This window comes from Malania oleifera, chromosome 8 (assembly GCF_029873635.1).
Source record: "Malania oleifera isolate guangnan ecotype guangnan chromosome 8, ASM2987363v1, whole genome shotgun sequence".
NCBI classification, from domain to species: domain Eukaryota; kingdom Viridiplantae; phylum Streptophyta; class Magnoliopsida; order Santalales; family Ximeniaceae; genus Malania; species Malania oleifera.
In genome coordinates this window covers 74,790,078-74,815,229 of record NC_080424.1, presented here as the reverse complement: position 1 = coordinate 74,815,229, position 25,152 = coordinate 74,790,078, and the positions used below count along the sequence as shown (strand labels likewise).

General features: G+C 37.6%; 1 protein-coding gene across 5 annotated transcripts; it reads left to right on the top strand.

Annotated features, from left to right (window-relative positions):
- The first annotated feature begins 7,515 nt into the window (after positions 1-7,515).
- On the top strand, positions 7,516-24,132 carry LOC131162414 (uncharacterized). Of its 5 annotated transcripts, none has more exons than XR_009138777.1 (6): positions 7,516-8,247; positions 8,436-8,577; positions 19,948-20,107; positions 21,546-21,743; positions 22,019-22,103; positions 23,827-24,132. XR_009138777.1 is itself a non-coding variant. In XM_058118862.1 (5 exons), the coding sequence occupies exons 1-5, from the start codon at positions 7,722-7,724 to the stop codon at positions 22,022-22,024; spliced, it is 1,032 nt and encodes a 343-aa protein (XP_057974845.1). In that variant the 5' UTR covers positions 7,540-7,721; the 3' UTR covers positions 22,025-22,373. The 5 variants fall into 5 exon arrangements, 1 of the variants encoding a protein (XP_057974845.1); XR_009138778.1 differs by having other exon boundaries at positions 22,019-22,277; XR_009138780.1 differs by lacking the exon at positions 21,546-21,743 and having other exon boundaries at positions 22,019-22,277.
- The last annotated feature ends 1,020 nt before the right edge of the window (positions 24,133-25,152 follow it).

Below are 25,152 nucleotides of genomic sequence, written 5' to 3'. Positions count from 1 at the left end.
TCCTCTGGGTCCACTAGGATGATATGCTCTCTTCGATGTTGCCATACATCCACACACATCTTGTGGAAAGTCATCCAGCTGGTCACCCCTCGACCGCGTCCATCAACTGCATGGAGGTCGTACCCATGAAGATGTACCCCTGATGTCAAGAAGGGGTCGGTAATGCCCTGCCATAGCCAAACTAACGCAGAACTCAGTTAGGGAGATACCACTCCACAATATGAAAGCATATGAGTGGCACTTGGATTAACCACAAATCACTCCTGACGTGATAATTGGCTGGTAAGTCGACCATAACCTCATCGAGGTACGACCTCCATATGAACTACACATAAACAGTAAAAAAAAAAAAAAAAAATGTTAAGCGAACTATACATATCTCCAATAGAAAAAACTATGATTTTTTAAAGTTAAATACCTCATTCTCCCCGTGCATGCCCAACTCAATCCTATACTAGAGTAATGTATGCTGCGCAACTAATGAAGCCCTCATGTTGTCCCTTTACCTATACAAAATGAAAACTTAAATATTAGAATGTAAACCAAGCAGTAAGTACTACTTCATAGTACTTAAAGTACAACTTATTGTAACAAATATTATTACTAACTGGTATGCTAGTGGTAATCGCTCAACTGGACGACCATCTATGTCCCTCGCAATCTGCAGCACACCCAAGTGCGAAGGAGCTAGGGAGGGGCATATCTCCCATGCCCAGATCAGAAGCAAATGTAGAGGACTGGAGATCTCTCTCCTCGAGGGGTGTGTGACATGACACATCTCTCTGTACAACCATGCTAAAGTCATAGATCCCCAACTATACGAGCTAATCTGCATAAGGTTCTCTAGCAGTAGCAGAAACATCAGATGGGCGTAACTGCCTGACAGATCGAAAAATAATATCCCATATATCAACTGCAAAATATAGGCTCGTGCAAAGAAGACTACGGTCTGATCATCCGCATTTGTCAGTAAATGACTAAGCTACTCCTATAGAAAGCATATGCGGATGTGGGAACCATGCATTGCGGTGTCAGGAGGCACAACCCCTAACAACTGGTAGCATATATGACGCAATGGCACTCGTCTGTGGCAGTTGGTATCATTGTTTGATGGTCCACATGTATAACCAGTGACGGGCCTTTTGTTAATGAGCATGCCTAAGAAGAACGCGACATCCTGTAACGTGATTGTCGCCTTACCATGTGATAGGTGGAACGTATGTGTCTTTGGCTTCCATTGCTCCACAAAGGTCGTTACTAAATGCCAATCCAACTGAATAAGACCAATGCAATAAATGCCATAGAATCCCGTTGTGCGAATCCATGCAATAATGTGGTTGTTTGCATCGAATAAGTGCTCAAAGAACTATGTCCCCCCTCGACAGTATAAGGGCTTCGCATGATTGTCGGCCCATGCTCGGGTGGACTGGTATTGCTCAATCAACGTCAGCACTGAACAATCGCTCAGCCCAAGATTAAGTAAGAGTTTATTTATGAAATATAAAGAGGAACACAAAACAATAACACGATAGAAGTATAAAGACACCATAACCTTAAAAATACATATCACAATACAATTGAAGTACAAACATTTGAAGAGCATTCAAATTCTCTTAGAGAAAAAAAATTTTAATATTAAAACTATATTTTCTGGTGATAAAAAATGACGAACATAATAAACCACTAGATAGATAAGTGTCGAATAATAAATCCAACACCAGCATGACTCTCTTATGTACTGCCCGATGTTAGGGTGTGACAATGTAATGGGGAAAATGGGGGAGTGAGATATTGCTATAATTGTATTCTTCAGGGATTTAGAATGAATATATGAATATCTGTGTTATCGCTTGTATGGTGATTCTCTTGTGGATGAATAATACAAGTAGTTCTTTTCATTGTGGTGTTCTGTTGCCTTGGATTATGATGTCTCTGATTGTTATAGTCTTATTCGGTGTATAAGAATATATTGTTCATGTGAAATCCTATTGTTCCTTGTTTTCCTTGAGTATTGAGACTCACCTGGTGCTCGTGCTTGCAGGCTTGAACGTGTGAGAGTTGGCTGACTTGTCGAGGGAGAGCTCTCAACGAGTGCCACACGGTCCTTACTTGAGTCCCATTTTGGGGGTCCGTGACAGTTGGTATCAGAGCACAGTGTGTGTGAGCGCCATGCGTGGGATTAGGAGAAATAAGTCAGGAAGAGTGAAGCGCATTGAGGCGCTTGAGACAAAACTTGCAACCCTGGAGACAACGTGCGGTGACCTCCAAGGGTTGGTGGCAACATTGATAAAAGAGAAAGGCGAGTCAACAGAGCTTGAGGCCGCCGAAGAAAACCCTAGAGAAAATCTCTATGGGGTATCAAAAGTCGTGGAGAGACTTGAGGAACTTGAAAAATTCATTCCAAGTGTGAAATCCCTGGAGAAACGGCCAAAAGAGCTTGAGGCCTTCCAGAAGAGTATCGAGCAGTTGGAAGCCTTTGAGAGTAGGCTACAACATATTGAGGGCATATTGCCATCTCTTTCGTCCCAACGGGGAGAGCCAATAGAGCTTGAGGCCTCCTTACGGGAGCTAACGGATAATCTTGATTTCCTTACAGAAGATGTTAAAGTGTCCATTACTGCTTTGAAGGGAGATTTGAAGGAGATGGGCAATGTCCAAAGTGCGGTGGTCCAAGTCCAGAGGGATTTACAAGAGATCACTGCGAAAGTGAATGCAGTGGCACAGTTAGCCCGATGGCCAGTTGCACATCCAAATGAGAGTTCTCGATGGAAGGTACCGGAACCTAAAAGTTTTGGGGGTACACGAGATGCAAAGGAGCTAGACAATTTCTTCTTTGATATGGAACACTACTTCACATGCTCCCGAGTGGATTTAGAAGTGGATCGTGTCAATATGGCAACGGTATACCTGGTTGGGGATGCAAAATTGTGGTGGAGAACTAAATGGAATGATATTCAGCACAATAGATGTGTCATTAACACATGGGAGGGGTTGAAACAGGCGTTGAAGGCCCAATTCTATCCAGAAAATGTGGAGTATATAGCAAAGTGCAAAGTAATGGAATTGCAACAGACGAGCTCGTTAAGGAGTTATGTAAGGGAATACCAAGCCTTGATGTTGGACATTGTAGACATGACTGAATCGGATAAACTGATTCATTTTCTTCGGGGTTTGAAGATATGGCCAAGAAATGAAATACGTCGGCAAGGTGCTGGTGATCTCTCTTCTGCCCTCGCTGCTGCTGAACGGTTGGATGATTTTTCAGATACTTCTGGGAAGCGAAATTTCCCTACATCCGCCAATAATGATTCCCGTCCCAACAAAGTGTACAAGCCCACAAATGGGGGAAGGGATAAGGAGACAAATAGTTCTTGGAAAGATAAAAGAGCGCCCATGAATAGGGAGTGGAGGGGCGGACGAACAGGGGGTGGAGAGCGTCGACCGATCTCTTGTTTTCTTTGCAGTGGACCACATCGAGTGGCGGAGTGCCCCGATCGTAAGGCTTTGAATGCTATGAAGGCCCTTCGAGGGGAAACCGAAACCTCGACAGTAATTCCAGAAGAACAACCAAATATGGTGGGAGCCTTGAGATTTTTGGGGGCATTAGAGCGTCAAGTAATTAACAACAAGTCTCAGGAGAAGGGACTAATGTATGTGGATTTACTTTTGAATGGAAAGAAAATCAGGGCCATGATTGATACAGGGGCCACCCATAATTTCATTGCTGATTCTGAAGCTCAACGGTTAGAATTGCGAGTAGATAAAGATGTGGGCAAGATAAAAGCAGTGAATTCTCCAGCATTAACCACGGTGGGGGTGGTACCTAAAGTGGCATGCCAAATGGGATCATGGTCTGGAACAGTTGATTTCACTGTGGCACCCCTTGACGACTTTGATGTGGTATTAGGGATGGATTTTCTTAAAGTGACACGCTCAATGCCGATCCCAGCTGCGGATTGTCTTGTGATAATGGGAAGTGCACCTTGTGCGGTCCCCGCAGTTTACAACAGTTTCGATAAGAGGAAGTTGCTTTCAGCCCTCCAATTCAAAAAGGGAGTAAAAAGGGGAGAATCTTCTTTCGTGGTTCTACCAATAGTCTCAGAAGATGCAGAAGTAGGGGAATATCCACTTGAGATTAAGGAAGTTTTAGAAGAGTTCAAGGAGGCGATCCCAGAACAACTACCCAGGGTTTTACCACCTCGACGACAGATTGACCACGAAATTGAACTTTTGCCAGGAGTAAAGCCGCCAGCACGTGCCCCTTATCGAATGGCGCCGCCTGAGTTAGCTGAACTTAGAAGGCAACTGAATGATCTTATTGCAGCAGGGTTCATCCGGCCTTCAAAAGCACCTTTTGGAGCCCCAGTGTTATTTCAGAAGAAACAAGATGGTAGTTTGCGCTTGTGTATAGATTATCGGGCTCTTAATAAGGTGACCGTGCGCAACAAGTATCCTATTCCACTGATTGCTGATATTTTTGACCAGTTAAGTACAGTTAGATATTTCACGAAACTGGACTTGAGGTCGGGATATCATCAAGTGCGCATTGTTGAGGGAGATGAACCGAAGACCACTTGTGTCACACGGTATGGAGCATTTGAATTCCTTGTCATGCCTTTTGGGCTAACAAATGCACCCGCTACCTTTTGTTCTCTAATGAATCAGGTTTTTCGGGACTACCTTGATCAATTTGTGGTTGTTTACCTTGATGACATACTGGTTTTCAACGCATCCTTAGAAGAACATAAAGATCATCTTCGAAAGGTTTTTCAAAAACTCAAAGAAAATCAGTTATATGTAAAAGGGGAGAAGTGTGCTTTCGCTCAAAAGCGTATTAAATTCTTGGGGCATATCATTGAGGAGGGCCAGATTCGGATGGATTCAGCTAAAGTAAAAACTATCAAGGAGTGGCGAGCACCTACATCCGTTAGAGAACTGCGATCTTTCTTGGGTCTAGCCAACTACTACCGAAAGTTTATAGAGGGGTACTCTAGAAGAGTTGTATTGTTAACGAATTTATTGAGGAAGGGGGTACCATGGGGGTGGTCAGAAGAGTGCCAATCAGCATTTGTTGAATTAAAGGAAAAGATTGTAGGAGATCCTGTGCTAATCTTTCCTGATGTGACAAAACCGTTTGAAGTGCAAGTAGATGCCTCAGACTTTGCATTAGGGGGAGTTCTCTTGCAGGAAGGGCATCCAGTTGCTTTTGAAAGTAGAAAATTGTCGGGTGCCGAACGGAACTACACAGCACAAGAAAAGGAGCTTCTCGCAGTGGTACACTGTCTTCGGGTGTGGAGGCACTATCTCTTGGGGTCCAAATTTGTGGTAAAAACCGATAATGTAGCAGTTACTCATTTTTTGTCACAACCTGGACTAACGTCAAAACAAGCCCGTTGGCAGGAGAAGCTAGCTGAATTTGATTTTGCTTTTGAATATAAAGTGGGGAAGACGAATGAAGTGGCTGACGCTTTAAGTAGAAAAACTGAATTGGCAGCATTGAAAATCATCAGTCATCTATCAACTAGTAGGGTGGCGCTACCTTTGAAGAATCTTATCAAGGAACATTTAAGTACAGACCAGCAGGCGCAGTCACTAAGCAAACTAATAGACGAAGGGAAGACACGACAATTCTGGGTAGAAGATGGACTGATAATGACTAAAGGCAGGAGAGTCTATGTGCCTAAGGCTGGAAACTTGAGGAAAACCTTACTGAAAGAGTGTCATGATACGTTGTGGGCTGGTCATCCGGGATGGCGAAGAACTCATGCTTTGATTACACAGGGGTACTATTGGCCAAATATGCAAGATGATGTGATGAGTTATACTAAAACGTGCTTGATCTGTCAACAAGACAAGGTAGAAAGAAAGAAGACCTAAGGTTTATTGGAGCCATTGCTAGTTCCTGCTAGGCCATGGGAGAGTGTCTCTTTGGATTTCATTTCCTCGTTGCCAAAAGTAGAGGAGTTTGACACAATTTTGGTGGTGATTGACCGGTTCTCAAAGTATGCAACTTTCGTACCAGTCTCGAAGCCGTGTTCAGCAGAGAAGACAGTTCAGTTATTCTTCAAGCATGTGGTGAAATATTGGGGTGTTCCAGAAAGCTTAATTAGTGATAGGGATGTTAGATTCACTGGGGGATTTTGGGGTGAACTCTTTCGCTTGATGGGTTCAAACCTTAATCTTTCCACGAGCTATCACCCACAGACAGATGGTCAAACTGAACGTTTTAATGGGATGCTGGAAGAATACTTGCGACATTTTGTTCACTCCAATCAGAAGAATTGGGTTACTTTACTAGACACGGCACAATTCTGTTTTAACTCTATGAAATCTTCTGCAACTAATAAAAGCCCTTTTGAGATTGTGACAGGTCAACAACCGACTCTTCCACACACTCTGGATGGTCCATACAAAGGAAATTGCCCAAAAGCCTACCAATTCACGAAAAATTGGTTGCAAAACATTGAAGTCACCCGAGCTCAGTTAGAAAAAGCATCCAAGCGCATGAAGAAATGGGCTGACAAAGGGAGACGACCACAACAATTTGAAGCTGGAGATCTGGTTCTTGTAAAAGTGCCGCCGGAGACATTTCGCTTTCTTCGTGGCAAGGATAAAAGGCTGTTACGTCGTTACGAAGGTCCAATCAGAGTAATCGAAAAGGTGGGACATGCATCTTATCGGCTTGAGCAACCCGAGTGGATGAAAAGCCACAGACGTCCAGTTCATCCCGTGTTTCATGTAAGCAATTTAAAGCCATTCCACACAGATGAAGCAGATCCGCACCGACAAAAATTACGGAGATCAACAATTTCCAGAAGGCATCCTGTCACCAAAGAAGTCCAGGAGATCATTGCAGACAGAGTCGTCAATCTAGACGGTCGTCAACAACAACAATTTCTGGTTCAGTGGTTAGGACTGGGGGAAGAAGAGAATAGTTGGGAAACAGCAGACAACCTTCAGCATGCTATACAGAAGATTGAAGATTTCAGAAATTCGTAGTCAACGACGTCTACATCGACATCAGAAGAGTGAGAAAGCCGTCTATAACACATCGACGAGGACGTCGATAAATTGAGTGGGGGAGGATGTTAGGGTGTGACAATGTAATGGGGAAAATGGGGGAGTGAGATATTGCTATAATTGTATTCTTCAGGGATTTAGAATGAATATATGAATATCTGTGTTATCGCTTGTATGGTGATTCTCTTGTGGATGAATAATACAAGTAGTTCTTTTCATTGTGGTGTTCTGTTGCCTTGGATTATGATGTCTCTGATTGTTATAGTCTTATTCGGTGTATAAGAATATATTGTTCATGTGAAATCCTATTGTTCCTTGTTTTCCTTGAGTATTGAGACTCACCTGGTGCTCGTGCTTGCAGGCTTGAACGTGTGAGAGTTGGCTGACTTGTCGAGGGAGAGCTCTCAACGAGTGCCACACGGTCCTTACTTGAGTCCCATTTTGGGGGTCCGTGACACCCAGCTTATTTTAACGAAAATTGAACTTAATTAGTTTGAGCTTTTAAATGAACGAATCAAACTAACTAGCTCCTTTCACTGGGCGTCTCGGACAGTCTCCGATTCCCGTCCTCGCCGCCGGTGAAGGGAAGTTCTGACTTCAGAGTCTTCAGTCCTCTTGACTGCACGGACACAGTGTTCAAGACAGGGAGAAAGGCGAGCGTCTTCGAGAGGAGAAGAAGAAGAAGAAGAAGAAGAATAACGATGAGCATTCGACCACTAGACTCTCTCTCTCCTGTAGATATTCTGGAAATAGAGAACAGCCTCTCTCTAGTGCCTCGCCTGAAGCTCCTCCTCACCATCTTCCGGGCTGATCCCTCCGTCAAACCCACAGACGAGTGGCAGCTCAAGCGCTCCTTGATTGACTTCCTTAAGACCTCCTTCTCCTTCCCCATCTCCGTCCCCGAGGATGACCTCCGTATCAAACGCTTCAAAGACCTCAAGAAGCGCAAGCGCGACGACCCCGTCGCTCACGGCGTTCTCTTCATTCGCGATCTAGGGTTTCTCTCTGCGAGCAATGCGAAAGATGGGAAGAATGGCGGGGAAGTTGATGTTAAGGTTTTGGAGAAGAAGTTCTTCGATTGGAGGAGATCACTTGTTGATAAGATGGATGGGATGGGGCTGAATCTCGAAGGCGTTAAGTTCAGACTCAGCGTTGTTGTGCCGTCGTTCGACGATTTTGATGGAACGAGGAAGGAATGGGAGGAGTTCTATGCATTCGGTAATCGAGGTTAGTGTTTGTAAAACAAAATGCTTTATCAGATGGATAAGCTTGATCACCATATTTTTATTGAATCTCACAACATTCATACCAGCTGAAAAGGTGCTGGTTATAGTGTGTTGATAGTGTGTTTTGAGGAGTTTAGGTGTGGTCTTGTTTGTTGTTTGAAGGGTTTGTATTTCCAACTTGTTTGGCAGGGTATTCAAGGGGTGGGAGGCAACAGCCTGATACAATTGTACTGAGAGGTGTTCCATCACGATGGTTTGCAGAACCTCGAGTTTCATCTAAGCCTTCCCTGTTAGTTACACACACCATTTTTTCAACATTTGGGAAGATAAGGTGTGTACATAGTTCAATTACACTTTCTTGTATCCCTCCTTTTCTTCTAGTAATTATATGATTAGATCTCACGACTGTTATCTTTTATTTTCCTTGATTTTCTTCTATTTGATTTGTGCATATAATCTCTTGTTTTAATGTGGATTAACTTGTTTAGATTCCTTGTACTTCATGATACTTGCAGGCAATATAATTGTCTAGAACTTAGACAATTTGACCAAACTAGCTAGGATTTTATAGGCCTTTTATGCCAAATTCACTTTCTGAACTTGGCTATATTTGTTCTATGAAACTCTGTCATGTCCATGAACTGAATGGTTTATAAAATTGAAATTTCATTCAAAATCTCTGGTTTTAGAATTCAGTTTTGAAGATCTAGAAAAAGCTCCAAAGCTTTTGAAATAATTGTTTCATTGAAGAATGAGATGGTGAAATAATTGGTTTCTAGTTCTATAAGATCCAAACCTACCTAGTACCTACTATGCACTATGGTTATTTTGTGCTATATTATTTAAAAGATGTTCTATATTTAGTTTCTTGTTAGATGGAGGAGCTGGAAATTTTAATTAAAATATATTCTAGGATGGATGACGAGCTCAAAGCCACTATTGATTCCAACAATGGAATTTCTTAGCTATTGTTTTATAGTTTTCTTTATGGGTGTCCATTATACTTTTAAAGCTGATTAGAAAGTGTTTAACTTTGATTGGAAAATGCATTTATTCATTTATCGGAATTTGAAAGGAGGCATATGCTGATTCTATTGTTGAGAAATGAGTTTCTATGGTTCCCAAGGTTGAATGATTTATTAGTCTGAAGGAGGAGAGTCCATGAAGGTTTCTGGAGGCAATGTCTTCTGAGGAATTGAAGGAGCTATTAGCTTGAAACTCTTGTCGAACGGAAGGGGTCATTACTTGTCTCTAGATTGGAGAAGTTCAAAGATGAAGAGAGGTCTCAAGTTGTTTGTTTGACTGAAGGCGTAGAAGTTTCAGAATGGCTATTTTTCCTCCTTGCTTTGAAGGATATAACAATTGTTAAAGATGAGATGGTTTGTTGGAGACCAATGATTTTGGATTTCAATGCGTCGATTATGGCTTTTTTAACAGTAGGGGAGTGGAAGCAAATGGAGGGAGGGTGAGTAAGGATTTTGCCTAAGAAGATTTTGAAGATGCTCAGATTGGTGTTCACCATTTGAAGAACATTAATATCAGGAAAAGGACTTGATTGGGAAGAGATCTCTAGCCATTGTTAGTACATTCCGACCTTTTATTTTTTTGTGTGGTGGGAGGATGGAGTGGGAGGGGGACGGGTGATGATGTAAAAGAACTTCTATTGGAGGTTCTGAGAGTTTTTAAGTTGAAACAAATTTTAATTTTACAATTAATGTTGTATGCCAAAGGGAGTATTTTAATGAGGGAGATGCCTTTGCATTTAGTTATTTGGGGGGGGGGGGGTGAGAGAGAGAGTACAAAAACTCAGAGGAGATGGGCTTAAAGTTAGTGAGTCCTTTAGGGCTAGAGGTGAAGGTGGGATTAGTCCTAAAATCTATGAGAGGGGGAAAAAAAGGTTAGAAAAGAACTTAAAAATTTAGCTTTATCTATCAATTACTTTTTTGGGATTGGGGGCTAAGGGTGTAGGGAAGGTGGGAAAATATTTAAAATAAGAAGATCATTGTTATTTCAAGAAACAAATCTTGAGAGTACTCCTGTTTTATTTAATTTTTTGGTGGTGTGTGGAGGGGCCTGGTAAAGGAGTATTTGGGAGGGTAGGTCTAAGGAGTGGGAGGTTCTCTCTTTTTAGGGTTTGGCTAGATCATTCTTATTATTTGGGATACTCACTCCATTCCAGTTGATAGGTTAGTTGGGGTTTTCTTCTTCTTAGCCTTGGTAGATGTGAAAGGTAGGGGTCAATGGTGGGTCATTTCTAGGGATGTAGATGGATTTGGATCGGTGGATATCCCGTAATTCACCCAGGGGCAGATTTGGTAGCTTTTAAACAGATTATAGATAGTAGTTGGGATGAATCTTGCGATTTGAGGCGGATTTGGAGTAGTAAGTGAGAAATGTATTTTCCCGCCCCAAATCCGCCCCTACCCTGAATACCACTACACATAACTAGAATTTGCCTCGAATATCAATAAATAAACAAACAAATATATGCATGCATGTAGATATAAGGGTGCATGTGTATGTATAAATATAGTATTTCCATTCAATTGTTCATAATATCGTATGTACATATAAGGATGTGTAAATATAATATTTTCATTCATTGTTCATAGCTTCTAAATGAATTATTTTCCTTTATTTGTGTTATTCTACTAGAAAGATTATGTTATATCAACAATATAATTATATCAAAATAAGATAAGCTATTTTATTTTAATAATATAAAGACATAAATGTTTTTTACCCTTCAAAATTTTGTAGGTTTTTTATAGTTGGTAGGGTGGATTCAAATCTTTGGTGGAAGGCGGATCCTTGAGGCGGAGATGTGGTTACAAATAATGCTCTGAGATGGATTTGGGGTGGTAGGCAGGGTACATTGTTCTTGGCAGGGTGGATTAGAGTATGCCCCCTCCTGCTCTGAATCCTCTTACTTACATCTCTAGTCACTTCTTATGGTCCTTCTACACCCAATTTTTGGTTTTCTTTTTGGAGAGTTGTTTTAGGTGGATTGTAGGTGGTGACTTTAATGTAGAAGGTTTCCTGAGGAGAAAAAGGGGGTGGGAGGGTTACTTCAAGCATGCAAAAATTTGATCCTTTTATTTGAGGTTTTGATTTGAGGGACCCCTTGGGTAACACATTGTTCTCTTGGTCTTTGGGAGGTAGAGGGCTGTTGCCAGTTGTTTAGACATGTTTTTGTTTTGTAGTGAGTGGCAGCCTGGAGGATGAATTTTTTAACCTTTCTTGGTTTTGTCTACACCTATGTTGAAAGAAGAAGCGATTGGAAAAAAATATTTCTTCATTATTTTGTTCTTACATACAATCCAATATATAATACAATTACCTATTCTAAATAAGGAAACAATTTCCTATTGAATAATATCAAATCTCCCATAATTACCCACTTTCCTAATTTGTATTTTATTTACAAAGATATTCGAGGTTGATATTTTAACACTCCCCCTCAAGTTGGATCATAAATATTAATCATCTCCAACTTGCTAATAAGATCATCAAAGTTCTGTCATCCCAAGCCTTTAGTGAGGATATCTGCAGTTTGTTCGTTGGTTGGTACATAAGTCATACATATAACCTTCTTCAATTTTTTCTTTGATGAAGTGTCTGTCTACCTCCACATGTTTAGTCCTGTCATGTTGGACTGGATTAAGAGAGATGCTAATAGCTGCCTTATTGTCACTGTAGTGTTTGATAAGAGGGTTCACCGGTACTCGTAATTCCTCCAATAGTTTTCGTAACCACAATCCTTCACAAATCCCTTGAGCGACTGCCCTGAATTCAGCTTCAACACTACTACGAGCCACCACATTTTGTTTTTTGCTTCTCCAAGTCACGAGATTTCCCAGACGAATGTACAATATCCTGTGGTGGACCTTCTATCTTCCACTGATCCTGCCCAATCTGCATCTGTAAAGATCTCTACTTCCTTGCTTTCACATTTCTTAAAGAAGAGTCCTCTTCCCAGGGATCCCTTGAGATATCTAAGGATCTTGTATATAGCATTGAAGTGAACTTCCTTTGGTGAATGCATGTGTTGACTTACTACACTGACTGCAAATGCAATATCTGGTCTAGTATGTGATAGGTAGATCAGTTTGCCAACCAATCTCTGATACCTCTCATTTTCTACTGGTTTTCCACATTCTTCAACCCTCTTTACTGTTTCTATCGGGGTTTCGCTGGGTTTGCACCCTAGCATGCCAGTTTCAACTAAGAGGTTGGTAACATACTTTCGCTGAGAAACACTAATCCCCTTCTTCGTTCTTGCCACTTCCATGCCCAAAAAATATCGCATCTGTCCCAAGTCTTTAACTTCAAATTCAGTAGCCAGAACCTTCTTCAATCTCTCCATTTCTACAGTATCATCACCAGTAAGGATTATATCATCAACATACACTATTAGAATTGTTTTCTTACCTCCTTCTGACTGTTGGAAGAATAGTGTATGGTCTGATTGCCCTTGTCGATACCCTTGATAAGTACCTTTGTGAATCTGTCAAACCACGCTCTCGGAGATTGTTTGAGGCCATATAACGATTTCTTTAGTTTACACACTCTGTTTTCTTCACCTGTTCTACTGAATCCTGGTGGTATAGTCATGTAAACTTCCTCTTCTAATTCTCCATTTTAAGAAAGCATTTTTAATATCAAGTTGTTGTAGTGGCCAATCTAAATTGGCTGCCAAAGACAAGAGAACCCGAACTGTATTTAAGTTTGCCATTGGTGCAAATGTCTCAGTATAGTCAATGCCATAGGTCTGTGTAAAGACTTTTGCAACAAGTCTGGCTTTATATCTTTCAACTGTTCCATCAAATTTACATTTCATTGTGAAAATCCATTTACAACCTACTGGCTTCTTCCCTTTCAGTAGATCTGTTAACTTCCAAATTCCATTTTTTTCTAGGGGTCGCATTTCTTCCATGACTGCCTCTCTCCATTTTGCAATTTCTAGAGCTTCCTGAATGTTTTTTGGTACTTTCATCCTGTCAAGATTAGAGACAAATGCACGATATCCTGTAGACAAGCTTTTATAAGACATGTATTTCGACCAAGGATATTGAGTACATGACCTGGTTTGTTTTCTGATTGCAATAGGTAGATTGATATCATCAGGTGCAGAATTATCAGAGGAAGACTCAATTACTAGATCAGGATAAGTCAAGGGCTCATGATTATTCGGAGCCATCACCGGTTCCAACGCTCTTGGTGCCTCAGGTATAAGATTCTCCCTCTCCTTTGTTTTTGGCTTTCTTGAGTAAACCAGTATGTCTGCGTTGTTTTGCTCTCTTGCATCTCCCCCTGAGGATAAGTGTTCAGTTGTGTTTGGCAAGTCGGGAAGTAATGTAATGGAAGACTCAATAGATGGGTCAGGGAATGAAGTAACTGGAGTAACCGTAGATTCAGTAGTAAAAGGATCAAAAAACCGATCTTCACTCCATTTCTCCCCCTGAAGAGAGGGCTTTGGGAAATAAGGAGTGGTTTCAAAAAAAGTGACATTAAGACTAATGAACAGTTGTCTTGAGATCGGATCATAGCATTTGTAGCCTTTTTGGGTAGGTGAATAACCAATGAAGACACATTTAATGGCACGAGGATCCAATTTATCACGATGGTGTGCATGGATATGAACAAAAGCAGTACAACCAAAAATTTTCAGTGGGAGACTAGAAGGGAGTCGAGAGGTAGGAAAGTTTTCCTGAAATTTCTGAAGAGCGGTGACAAATGAGAGTGCTCGACTTGGCATTCGATTAATGAGATGTGTGGTTGTTAAGATCGCATCGCCCCAAAAATAATGTTTCATGTGGGTAGTAAACATTAAAGCCCGGGCTACTTCAAGTATATGTCTATTTTTTCGTTCAGCAACCCCATTTTGTTGAGGGGTATCTACGCAAGAACTTTGATGAACAATCCCATGATCTTGAAGATAAGTTCCCAGGATGGTATTGAAATATTCTGTACCATTTTCAGTACGTAGGATTTGAATATAAGTCTGAAGCTGTGTATGAATCATGGTATGAAAATTGATGAAAGTGGAGCGGACTTCAATTTTGTCTTTCAGTAGGTAGACCCAACAAAGACGAGTATGGTCATCGATAAAGGTCACAAACCATTTTGTATTGGTGTGATTTAGGGAACGTGAGGGACCCCATACATCATTGTGAAACATAGCAAATGGGCGAGATGGTTTGTATATGGATGATGGAAAAGAAGTACGACGATGTTTAGCAAGCTCACATACTTCACATTGAAACTCAGAAGCCATTTTAGTTGAACAAAGAGAAGGAAACAAACGTTTTAAATATTGAAAACTGGGATGACCCATCCGTGAATGCCATAACAAAAGTTCACTATTTTTAGAAGTAGATGCAGAATCACAAATTGCAGTATTACATAGTTCACTCAAACTTGCCTCCTCAAAGTAGTAGAGTCTCTCGTACGCTTTAGCAGTGCCAATCGTCTTCCCTGATGATATGTCCTGAAAAACACAATGGGAGGAAACAAATTTAGCAGAACAATTCGAGTCTTTTGTTAACTGACTGATAGATAATAGATTGCACGATAACTTGGGGACATGTAAGATTGATTGTAAAGTTAAGGAATCAGATATGCGAATACTTCCTTTTCCAGCAACTGGTGAGAGAGATCCATCTGCAATTTTTACCCTCAAATTCCCGGCATATGGTAACTAGGATGAAAAAAATTGATACGACCCAGTCATATGATCGGATACACCCGAGTCAATTATCCAAGGACATTTGTAACAAGATGTGGTTTTTAAAGCTGACAGATGATTACCTCGATGAGCTAGAGAACCAGAGGAAGACTAACCCGATGTTTGCATTGATGAAATCATCTTATATAACTGATCCAACTATTCAGGACTGAATGCACTACTGGACGGGGTATCGTTGTTCTCTCCTTGTGATCTTTCAGTTGATCCGCCAGTGCTGGCCTGGTACCCACGATTTTTTTGGTATTGTCTCGTTTTCCAGTTTGCCATATTCCCATGAATCTCCTAGCAGGTATTTTTTGAATGACCTGTTTTTCGGCAATGTTCGCACCATATTTTTCTTCTTTGTGGTCGTTGACTAGGTCCTCCTGGGCCTTTTAATGCAATAGCTGAGGCATCCGGCCCAGCGTGTAGCCCATCTAATTTTTGGGTGGATACAGGTACAGCCGGGTCCAGCCCAGCAGATCCATTTTGAGGCCGTAACATCACCCGCCTCCTATTCTCTTCCCCTCCTGACCTCTGCGAAGACTTCCCGGGTTGAAGGGAGAGGTCGCCGGCCAAGGATCCGTCCCCTTACGTCGTCGAGTTCTCGATTCAGGCCGGCAAGAAACTCGAAGACCCTCTCGTTTTCGAGCCTCCTTCGGTATCGCGTGCTATCGCCGGAGCACTCCCACTCCTTGTCGATGCTTAGATCAAGCTCCTGCCAGAGATGACTCATTTCCATGAAATACTCAGTAACACCTCTCTCGCCTTGACGCATCTGCCACAATCGGGTCTTGATGTTAAAGATTTGTGAGTAACTTTCGACATCGGAGTACGTCTCATGTACTGCTTCCCAGACCTCCTTCGCTGTCGGCAAAAACAAATAAATTTTTCCGATTGATGGTTGCATCGAATTGACGAGCCAAGCCGTGACCATGGATTTTTCGGACCTCCTTCTTTGCAAGGCTACAGCGTTGGAAGGATCTGGTTTCCTTCGCTCACCGGTAAGGTAATTTGAGCTTTCCTTTTCCCTCAATCACCAATTTCATGGACTGAGCCCATTCACGGAAATTTTTTCCGTTTAGTTTTTCCAATGAGAGTGGAAAGACTGTGTTATCGTTCATACCCCCGCCGGACGTAACCTCTGAATAGCCAGCGATGTTTGCAAAGGAGGTAGAGCCTCTGCTGTCAGCCATCATTTAGCTGGGTTTAAGAAACCCTAGCTTTGATACCATGAAAGAAGAAGCGATTGGAAAAAAATATTTCTTCATTATTTTGTTCTTACATACAATCCAATATATAATACAATTACCTATTCTAAACAAGGAAACAATTTCCTATTGAATAATATCAAATCTCCCATAATTACCCACTTTCCTAATTTGTATTTTATTTACAAAGATATTCGGGGTTGATATTTTAACATATGTCTAATCACTTCCCTGCCTTGTTGGAATCTAGCAAGGTTAATTGGGTACTTTCTCCTTTCTTTTTTAGAAATTTGTGGCTGAATCATGATTTTGTTCATATTTGGTTAGGGATTCTTGGAGTGAGGATTTGGAGAGGGTTGGGGAAGGGTATAGGTTTATGACGAAGATTAGGTGTCTTAAGGAGACCTCTAAGAAGTAGACTGGGGAGGTTTTTGGAAATATTAGGTTTAGAAAGGCTAGCATTTTGGGTGATTTGGATTATCTAGATAGGAAAGAAGATGATGATAGCCATTAGAGTGTGAGGAGGTTAAACGAGTTTCATTGAACAATGAGCTAGAGGAATTGATTTTTATTTTGGGAAGGATGAGTTTATTATGGATCCTTGTCAGATTGCATTTGAGATCACTTTTTTTGTTGGGAGAGGTGGCATTCTTGGATGAGGGGTTGCTTGTCAAGTTTTTCTTTTCTTTATTAGTGAATGGTGAACCTAAATCTTGGTTTAGTGTGTTGAGGGGTGTATGCCAAGGGGATATGCTGTCACTTTTGTGTGTGTGTGTTAGTGGTAGATATCTTGAGTAGGGGTGGTAGAGAAGGGAGTTGTGAAAGGTTGGGATGCTAATTTAGGATTTAGATGTTCTTCAGAAAGTCTGTGGAGGTCTATCTCTCATATTCTACCCCTTTTCTTTCCTCATACTATGTTTATTTTGGGTAATGGTTTCCAAGTTCGTATTTGGGAAGATTTTGGGTGGGTAATAATGCTTTTTCTGTTTCTTTTCCTCATCTTTATTTCATGAGTTTGGGGCATAATGATGTTATTTTTACTTTTTTGGTTCATATGCCTTCTAGGGGCTACCACTTTTGTAGATCTCTAAATGATAGGGGGGTGGAGTTTTCTTCATTGTTGATGACGTTGGAAAAATGTCATCCTTCTCTTGGAGCAGATAGTCTTTCCTCTTTGGGGTTCATTCTTGTAACTATTTTTTTAATCTTTTGACTAGTGCTAATATCTATTTTCACTCATAATTTGGAAGGCCCAAGTTCCTTAAAAAATTAAGGCTTTTATGGTTGCTCTTAATACAGTTAACACTAACAATCAGTTGCAGGGTAGGGGACCTTCAAGGGCACTTTCTACTTGTGTGTGCTCATTATGTTCTGACAGTTCCGGAGTAGCTCCTCATCTATTTTTGCACTGTGAATTTGCTTGGAAGATGTGGAATAAGCTTTTTGTTTTATCGTTGGGTTTGTTGGGTTAAGGTGGGGGATTTGTTGGCCGATAGTATAGAGGGTTTTGGTGAAAGTAGAGATACAGTTGCTTAATGGAGATGTATGGCTTTTGCAGTTATTTGGGGATTGTGGCTGGAATATAATGCTTGTATATTTATGGGGGAAAAGTTGAACATTTCTTTGTTATGGGAAAAGATTCATTATTTATTATCGCTTTGGTGTGCTTGTGCTGGTTGCTTTAAAGGAGTGAGATTCTCCGACATCCAACGGGATGGGTTTGCTTTGTTGGTCTGATTGTTGTTTTTTTCCTTTTGTTTTTTCTCATTTATTTTATATTCTAATTTTTTTAGGAGAATTTCTTATTTCCTTTTTAGTATATTCTGCTCTTACCTAATGAAATCATCTTCTTTTGCAAAAGTGGGATCGGGTTTCTTGGGAGGGAATAAATAATGCAGCCTTGTCTCCACATTCAAAGATGCTGTTTTATGATTTGAACATGTGTCCTGCAGGTTTCAATGTAACATTCTAACCATTGGATCAAGGCCATAGTTGTTAGAATCTTACGATTCTTGATTCAATTTCATATCAACTTCACACCAAATCGATTTGAATCTTACTAGAAAATCTAAAACCTACTGAATCATTGTCAAATCTGTCGATTCACCTTGTGAATCTAATGGATCAATTCGAATCTATTGATTCACACGATTCTAGGCATATCATATCCTAACAAACCTGACTAGTTTAAAACCCCCAAAACATTTCTTTCCTTTTTCTTGCTTTTGTTTTTACACTATTGCCTTCCATTCCTTGTCTATGTTATTTTTGTGCTAAAAAAAGAAGAAATAGAACCTCACATCTTATATTGCCTTCACGAAACCATTCTTTACTCTAGGAGTATACTGTTCTGCTATTAAGAAGGGAAAGAACACTCCCTGGCTGAGGTGGTACTCATGTTTCATTGTGTTGTTAAGGTTCAAGAGTTAGTTTTTGTGGTAGTTTCTTAAGTTATTATGATCTTTTTCTATTTAGTCTTTGAAATAATATACATGAAATAATTTTTTTTTAAATTGTTGATAAACACCAAAATTTCAATTTTTATTATTTTTTCTTGATTCCTTCCCTTAAACAGCATAAAGCTCTTTTTTTTTATTAATATTTGTTGACTCTTTCTCGTAGTTTTCATTTGCTTAGGGAAAGTATACATAGGAAATATGGCTTTTTTATTTTCAAATTTTAAATGTACTTTACCATTTTTCTTCTCGATTCCCAAAATTGGAATTTTGATTCACGATTCGAATCTCAATTTGACAACTATGGTCAAGGCTTTGTCGCTAAGTAAAATTAGCCAATAAGAATACAATGTGCAGTGCATTTCTTTTGTCCAAGTATAAACTGAGTTCAAATATGATATGGTCACCACATCAATAATTTTTAATCATAAGTTTTTTTGGTAAAAATGGAAATAAAATTCCATGTTCATATCAATTTAAATTTCAAGGAATAAAAATTTCTCAATGATAATAATCTAAATTCAGCATTAGGATAAGTTTTGGAATCATCAAAATTAATACACGGGGCAACCATATGAAACTATGAATCACATTTATCATATTTGGGAAGGATATATAAAACATGGAACTGTTGGTAGTGTCTGATCTTGTTCCTCAAAATATATTGAATGGCTTAAAGTTATAGTGTCCGCAAGAAGTAGAAAGAGAAGTATTGAAGTGAGAAGATCTCTCTCCTTTAGTCCCCTTGCTATTTTCTGGGCTGTGTGGAGAGAAAGGAATGGAAGAGCCTTTCAAGGAATTATCTCTCACATTCAGGCTGTCATGGACCATTGGATTGCTATGATGTCTAGTTGGCATTCTGGTCTAGTTGAAAGGGACCCCCTTGCAATTCTTGATTTTCTTGATACATTTTCAATAAGGGGTATTTCTTTCTCGTTGTTTCTTTGTATTTGGGTGGCATCCCCTTGATGCCTTGTATTATACAATTTCTCTTTGCTGATAAAAAAAAAAAAAATAGTAGTAGAAACAGAAGTATGCTTTGTGGTTTAAATAATATGCCTTGTTCTCGAGTCTGAGAATTGCTGAATTTCTTTGTGATGCTTAAGCCACTTTGTCTCACATTTGCCATTTAATACCAAGGAACAACACAGGAAGTTTTGGAAGCTTATGTGTCATCCATTAATTGTAATTATTATTTTAAAAGTTGTCAAGATTTTATTTTTTAGTGTTTCTCATGGTTCAGTGCCTTCCGTATGACATAACCTCGTAACACATAATCCTTGTTGCTTTTTTAACCTACCTATTAGGAATCTTAATGTTGCTGAGGACGATGCTCTTGGTAAGAATGATGATGAGGATGATGGGGACATAGTTTCAGGTCTTCAGTGCAAAGTTGTTGTTCAGTTTGAAAAATACAGGGATTTCTATAATGCCCTGAAGGTGTTGTGTGGTCGCTCGCTACAAAAGGTACAGCTGATTTCTCTGCCTTATTTTTGTTTCAATTTTTGTTCAATTATTCACTATGTCATTATGGCTTGCCTCTGTTTTGAATTACGGGGAGTAATTAACATTGTAGTAATTTGATTCTAGATGATATTCCACAATTTCCTTATCAGTATTACCAGATATGGCCATGTGTGTGCGCAAGATGATGAACTGCTACAGGACCTCACTCAGGACTTAGTAGTTGTCTATCATTTCTATGATTGGGATAGTTTGTACCATTGGTTTCGGAGGCACTTTTTTGACATTTTGAAGATCTTAATAATCTATCTGTTGGGTGATACCTGACAAATATCATAAAACAAATCAATGATTTTTGTTTAAATTTATGTTCTCCTGTGTGGGATTGGCTTTGCATCTTTCACCTTTGAGCCACATTTATAGAAGAAAAACATTTTCCCATGTTTGGGAGCTTGGAATTTGGACATTGGATTTCAATTTGTGAGGTTTCAGTGAAACTTAACCCAATTTTGTTTCATATTTTATCAAAATCCATGCAAATTCAAATCCAAGATTGGAGTCCAAGCTCCCAAATGTAGGATTTATGGAGTTCTGACACTGCAGATTCAAATTTTGTCATTAGTTGAGTTTGTGCTTTGATCTTATCTCACATGCAATGATGCATTGATGTTTTCCATTGGATGATTCTCAGTAAAACATACAAACTGTATGCCATCGTGTATCCAAAATGTTTTTACACGTACAATTTTGAACTCCTAGAATCCTCCCCCCCACCCCACAACCCAAAATAAAATAAAATAAAAATCCACTACATTATAAATCAGTCCCTCATTCTGCGTTAGAAAACTGGACCCTCTGCTATCTTTTTTTCCTCCTTTTTGAGATATTTGAAGTTAATTAATGCTCATGGAAGAGTTAGAAGGCAACAAAGCCAATGTTTTGTGGTCTTACCAGGCTGCTTTGAGAACTTCTTTGCCCATTTGTACAGTGGAGGAAATTAGGTTTGCAATGCTCCAGTGGACTGGGGGAAAATCTTGTTCTCCAGCACCCAAGTATTCTTCCTAAATTTTTTTTTGATTAGGACGTTGGGACAGTGTCCACTATCAATTATTGGCTGTATTGAGCCTGTCGTGGATTATTTGAGTGACTTTTCATCTTCTAGCAAGCTGTAATGCCATGCAATGATTTGGTCAATTGTACCTTTTTTATTTATTTTTCCCCTTCTAGCCTAAAATACTTGATGAAAATTAAAAAATGAAGTTGGATGCACATAATTTCGAACACATAATTTGCTAGTATACCCAACCTCTCATGAATCAGTTGGTTCCGTGCATTTACATTTTGATGCAACCACCTATGACCTTTAGCTGGTTCAAGTAGCTTCATATTAAAATTTATTGATTGTGGTTGGTTTGTAACTAGCGTTGATAACTTTGAACAGCAAGGATCACGTTTGAAGGCTGATTATGAGGTAACTTGGGATAGGAATGGCTTTTTCCGGAATGCCAGGGATCATACACAAGAGAATAATAGTCGAATGCCAGCAATGTCAGTTGGACAATATGAAAGTGAAACTCCAAGGCATCAACCTCGAGTTTCTCGATTCAGTCCTGAGACAGTGCGCTCAAGGAGGTTCAAGGTTTGAAATTAATTCAACATATAAAATAACTATACAGTTTATTTATTTATTTTTTTTCAGTTTGCCAAACTCTTTGATTATGGTTTCACTAGTTAATAGTTTGTTGACATTAATTTGCTTCATGCTTTGTGTTGTGTTGGGTGTTTTGTGTGTGTGGTGTTCTCTCTCTCTCTCTCTCTCTCTCTCTCTCGCATCTGCATGTCTGGTGTGTCGGGTGACATTCTATGAACCAATTTTGGGAAGCATTCATCGCAAATCCTTGTGTCTGAATGCAGGAATAGGTCATGGGCAGAATATTTCAGCAGTGTCTTGTGTATTAAGATGCGCTGAGTAATGGTCGCTCTCCACTGGATTAAACGGGTAGGACACGCCTTCTGCTCAAGTGATGGAATTCTTGTCAATGCCTTTACAATAGCTCTCAAGTCTCAGTTATTTTCAGTTGATCAGTAATGTCTGCTGATGCTGATGCATATTGTTTTTATGTCCAATTGGTGTTGCTGTTTCGTCTTCTGTTGATGCAATTGTTTTCTCCAGGTATAATTTCCACTCCCTAAAATTTAAATTGTAACAACTTTTCTGTGCGGGAGCACTTAAAAAAAATACTTATAAGCACTTATTACTTAAAATAAATACTTTTACAAAAAAGTGAGGTTTGACTTATATTAGAGCAAACACTTATTGCAAAATATTGAGAATTATTTAAGTGAATTTTGAGAAGTAATTAAAAATAAGTTTTTGATCATTTATGAAATTGTTAAGTGGCGGGTTTAATTTTATAAATATAAGAAAATTTAGTGACTATTTTATATTTAAAAAAATATATTAAAAGATAAGTATATATTATTTTGTTATATATTATAATGTATTCATTATTAATGAAACATAATTTGATTCTGGAATAAGAAAATATTTATTAATTTAAATCAATATTAAAAATAAAAATACTAATTTAATTAATAGTATCATTTTAAAATAAATTAATATGATAATCATACATTATAAATGAACAAGATTATTGTTCATCAAAAAATAATATTATATTATATTTTCTTAATAAAAATATTTGAATATTAATTAAAAATAAAGGTTAACATAATTATTAATTAAATTGTTAATTATATATTATTTTAACTTATTAATTGTTAATAAAATATGATTAAATTTTAGCATGAATAGAAAGAACTATCTATAAATTTAAATTAACAATAAATAAATTGAAATTTTAATTTAATTATTGATACTTTTTTTTTTAATATTAATTAATGTGATAATTATATCTTATAAATATACATTAATAATAAGATTATTGTTAGTTAATAAGTAATATTATATTATTTTAGTTAATAGAAAGTTAATATAATTATTTTTAACATTTATATTTATTAAAAATATTAATATATTTATTATATTACATTTAAAAATACGTGTTAGTTAATATGATTTAATTTTGGATTGAACATGAATTATTTATTCATTTAAATTAACATTAAATAAATTAAAATTTTATATTTAAGTAATAATGTTATTTTTATCATAATTTAATATGATAGTAATATGTTATAAATATCCATTAATAAGAGAATCATTATTAATTGAAAATAATAATTTTATATTATTTTTAATAGAAAATATTTGAATTTGAATTATTAATAATTGAAATAAATATTAATAAAATTTTTAATTAAAAATGTTAATATTTATAATTTAAAATATGTTTAAAAATAATTATATAATATTCTATAATAAAACTAAATATCCAAATACCAATTTTAAATAAAATAAAAAAATAATTATATTTCTCAGCACTTTTTAGAATCAGCACTCTTTTTAAAAGTACTTTTACATAAATGATGGCAGTTTAGGTTTAGGTTTCTGTTTAAGGATTTCATCAAAGTTGAAAAAACCTTACCCCATTTGGGAGAATGGAATTTGGGTTTTAAATTTGGCACGGAATACTAGGATTGAAATATTACAATTAGAACTTATACATTTTAAATTCCGTGCCATTATATATATATATATATATATATATATATATATACAATTTTGATATTGCTATGGTGAAATGCAAGTGGTGTTCCAGGTGATGGATCGACCGGTTGAAGCAATGCGTGAAGTGGGGAATCTGTCATAGTCCACCTTGCCCTCCTCCTCATGAGATGCTCTGATCATCCAGAAGTTTTATTTATTTGTTTTCACTCTTTTTTTCCAATCATCACCAAGAGTGTAGTGCAAATTTAGTTTTATGATGGTTCTTGGTAAGGCTCATTTCTATGTTGAAAATTAATTTTAAATTTTATACTCGTAGTTGGCGTGGGCTTTCTCTCTCGCAAATTTATTATATTTTTTCTTTTAAAATAAAAGTTAGTGATAATATTTTTGAATCCAAGAACTAAATTTATTTAATTATTTTCTTTTAAAAAAGGGAAATTTTTCAGATGTTTGTGAATTTAAAATTAAAATTATTTTAAAAATTTCTTGCATAAAAAAAGTCTTCTTCCGCTTGCTATAATAGTAGATTCTGCAAAGCGGATCAAATAATTTGTGATGGATAACGTGGATTATCAAATGAAAAAGTTACGATTCATATCCATTCAATTAAGTGGCAAATTTATAATAATTTGGGTTGAATAATTTATGATGGATGGTGAATATTCGTTATTTCATTTTAATTATAAAATGTTTTTTTAATCATTTAATGGACAAATATATTTTTGTGATATAATAATTGATATTATAATTTAGTAAATTGTTAAAAATTTAATAACTAATAATAAAATTATATATATGTATATATATATATATATATATATAATTTTTCAAATTAGAGCTTTTGTTTTGATTATAATGATTTGACATTTGTGCTTGTGTTTGAGTGTAGGTTGGGAATGTGGAAGTAGATTTTGGCATATTGGATTTATGGAATTATCTATTGATTTGAGCATTAGGTTTTAACAAATTAGCTGGTACTTATTGGATAAAATATAATATTTGCCAACTGAACTTGTTTAAGGGTGCATAAAACTTAAATCAAATTGAACTTATTTAACAAGTGGATTCGATTTTTGCTGATTAGGATTTATAAGCAATGATTTATTGTACGCTTTGATTCTTCCGAACGAACCAAAATTGAGTTCTTGATTTTAATTTAGAAATAATAATAATAATAATAAAAAAAATTATAGCACCAATCTTAAAAAATAACATAAGTACTATCATTTTTCTTATATAATGAAATGACAAATTTGTCTGTCTTTCTTTTTTTTTTTTTTTTTTTTCTTTTCACTTATAAAGTGAAAATAGAAAGGGTAAAATTGTCATATATGGTAAAAAAATAAATATAATTAAAATGATGATGATATGATATTTTTTAGAATATCAAAAGTGAATTTGTATTGAGTTTTTATAC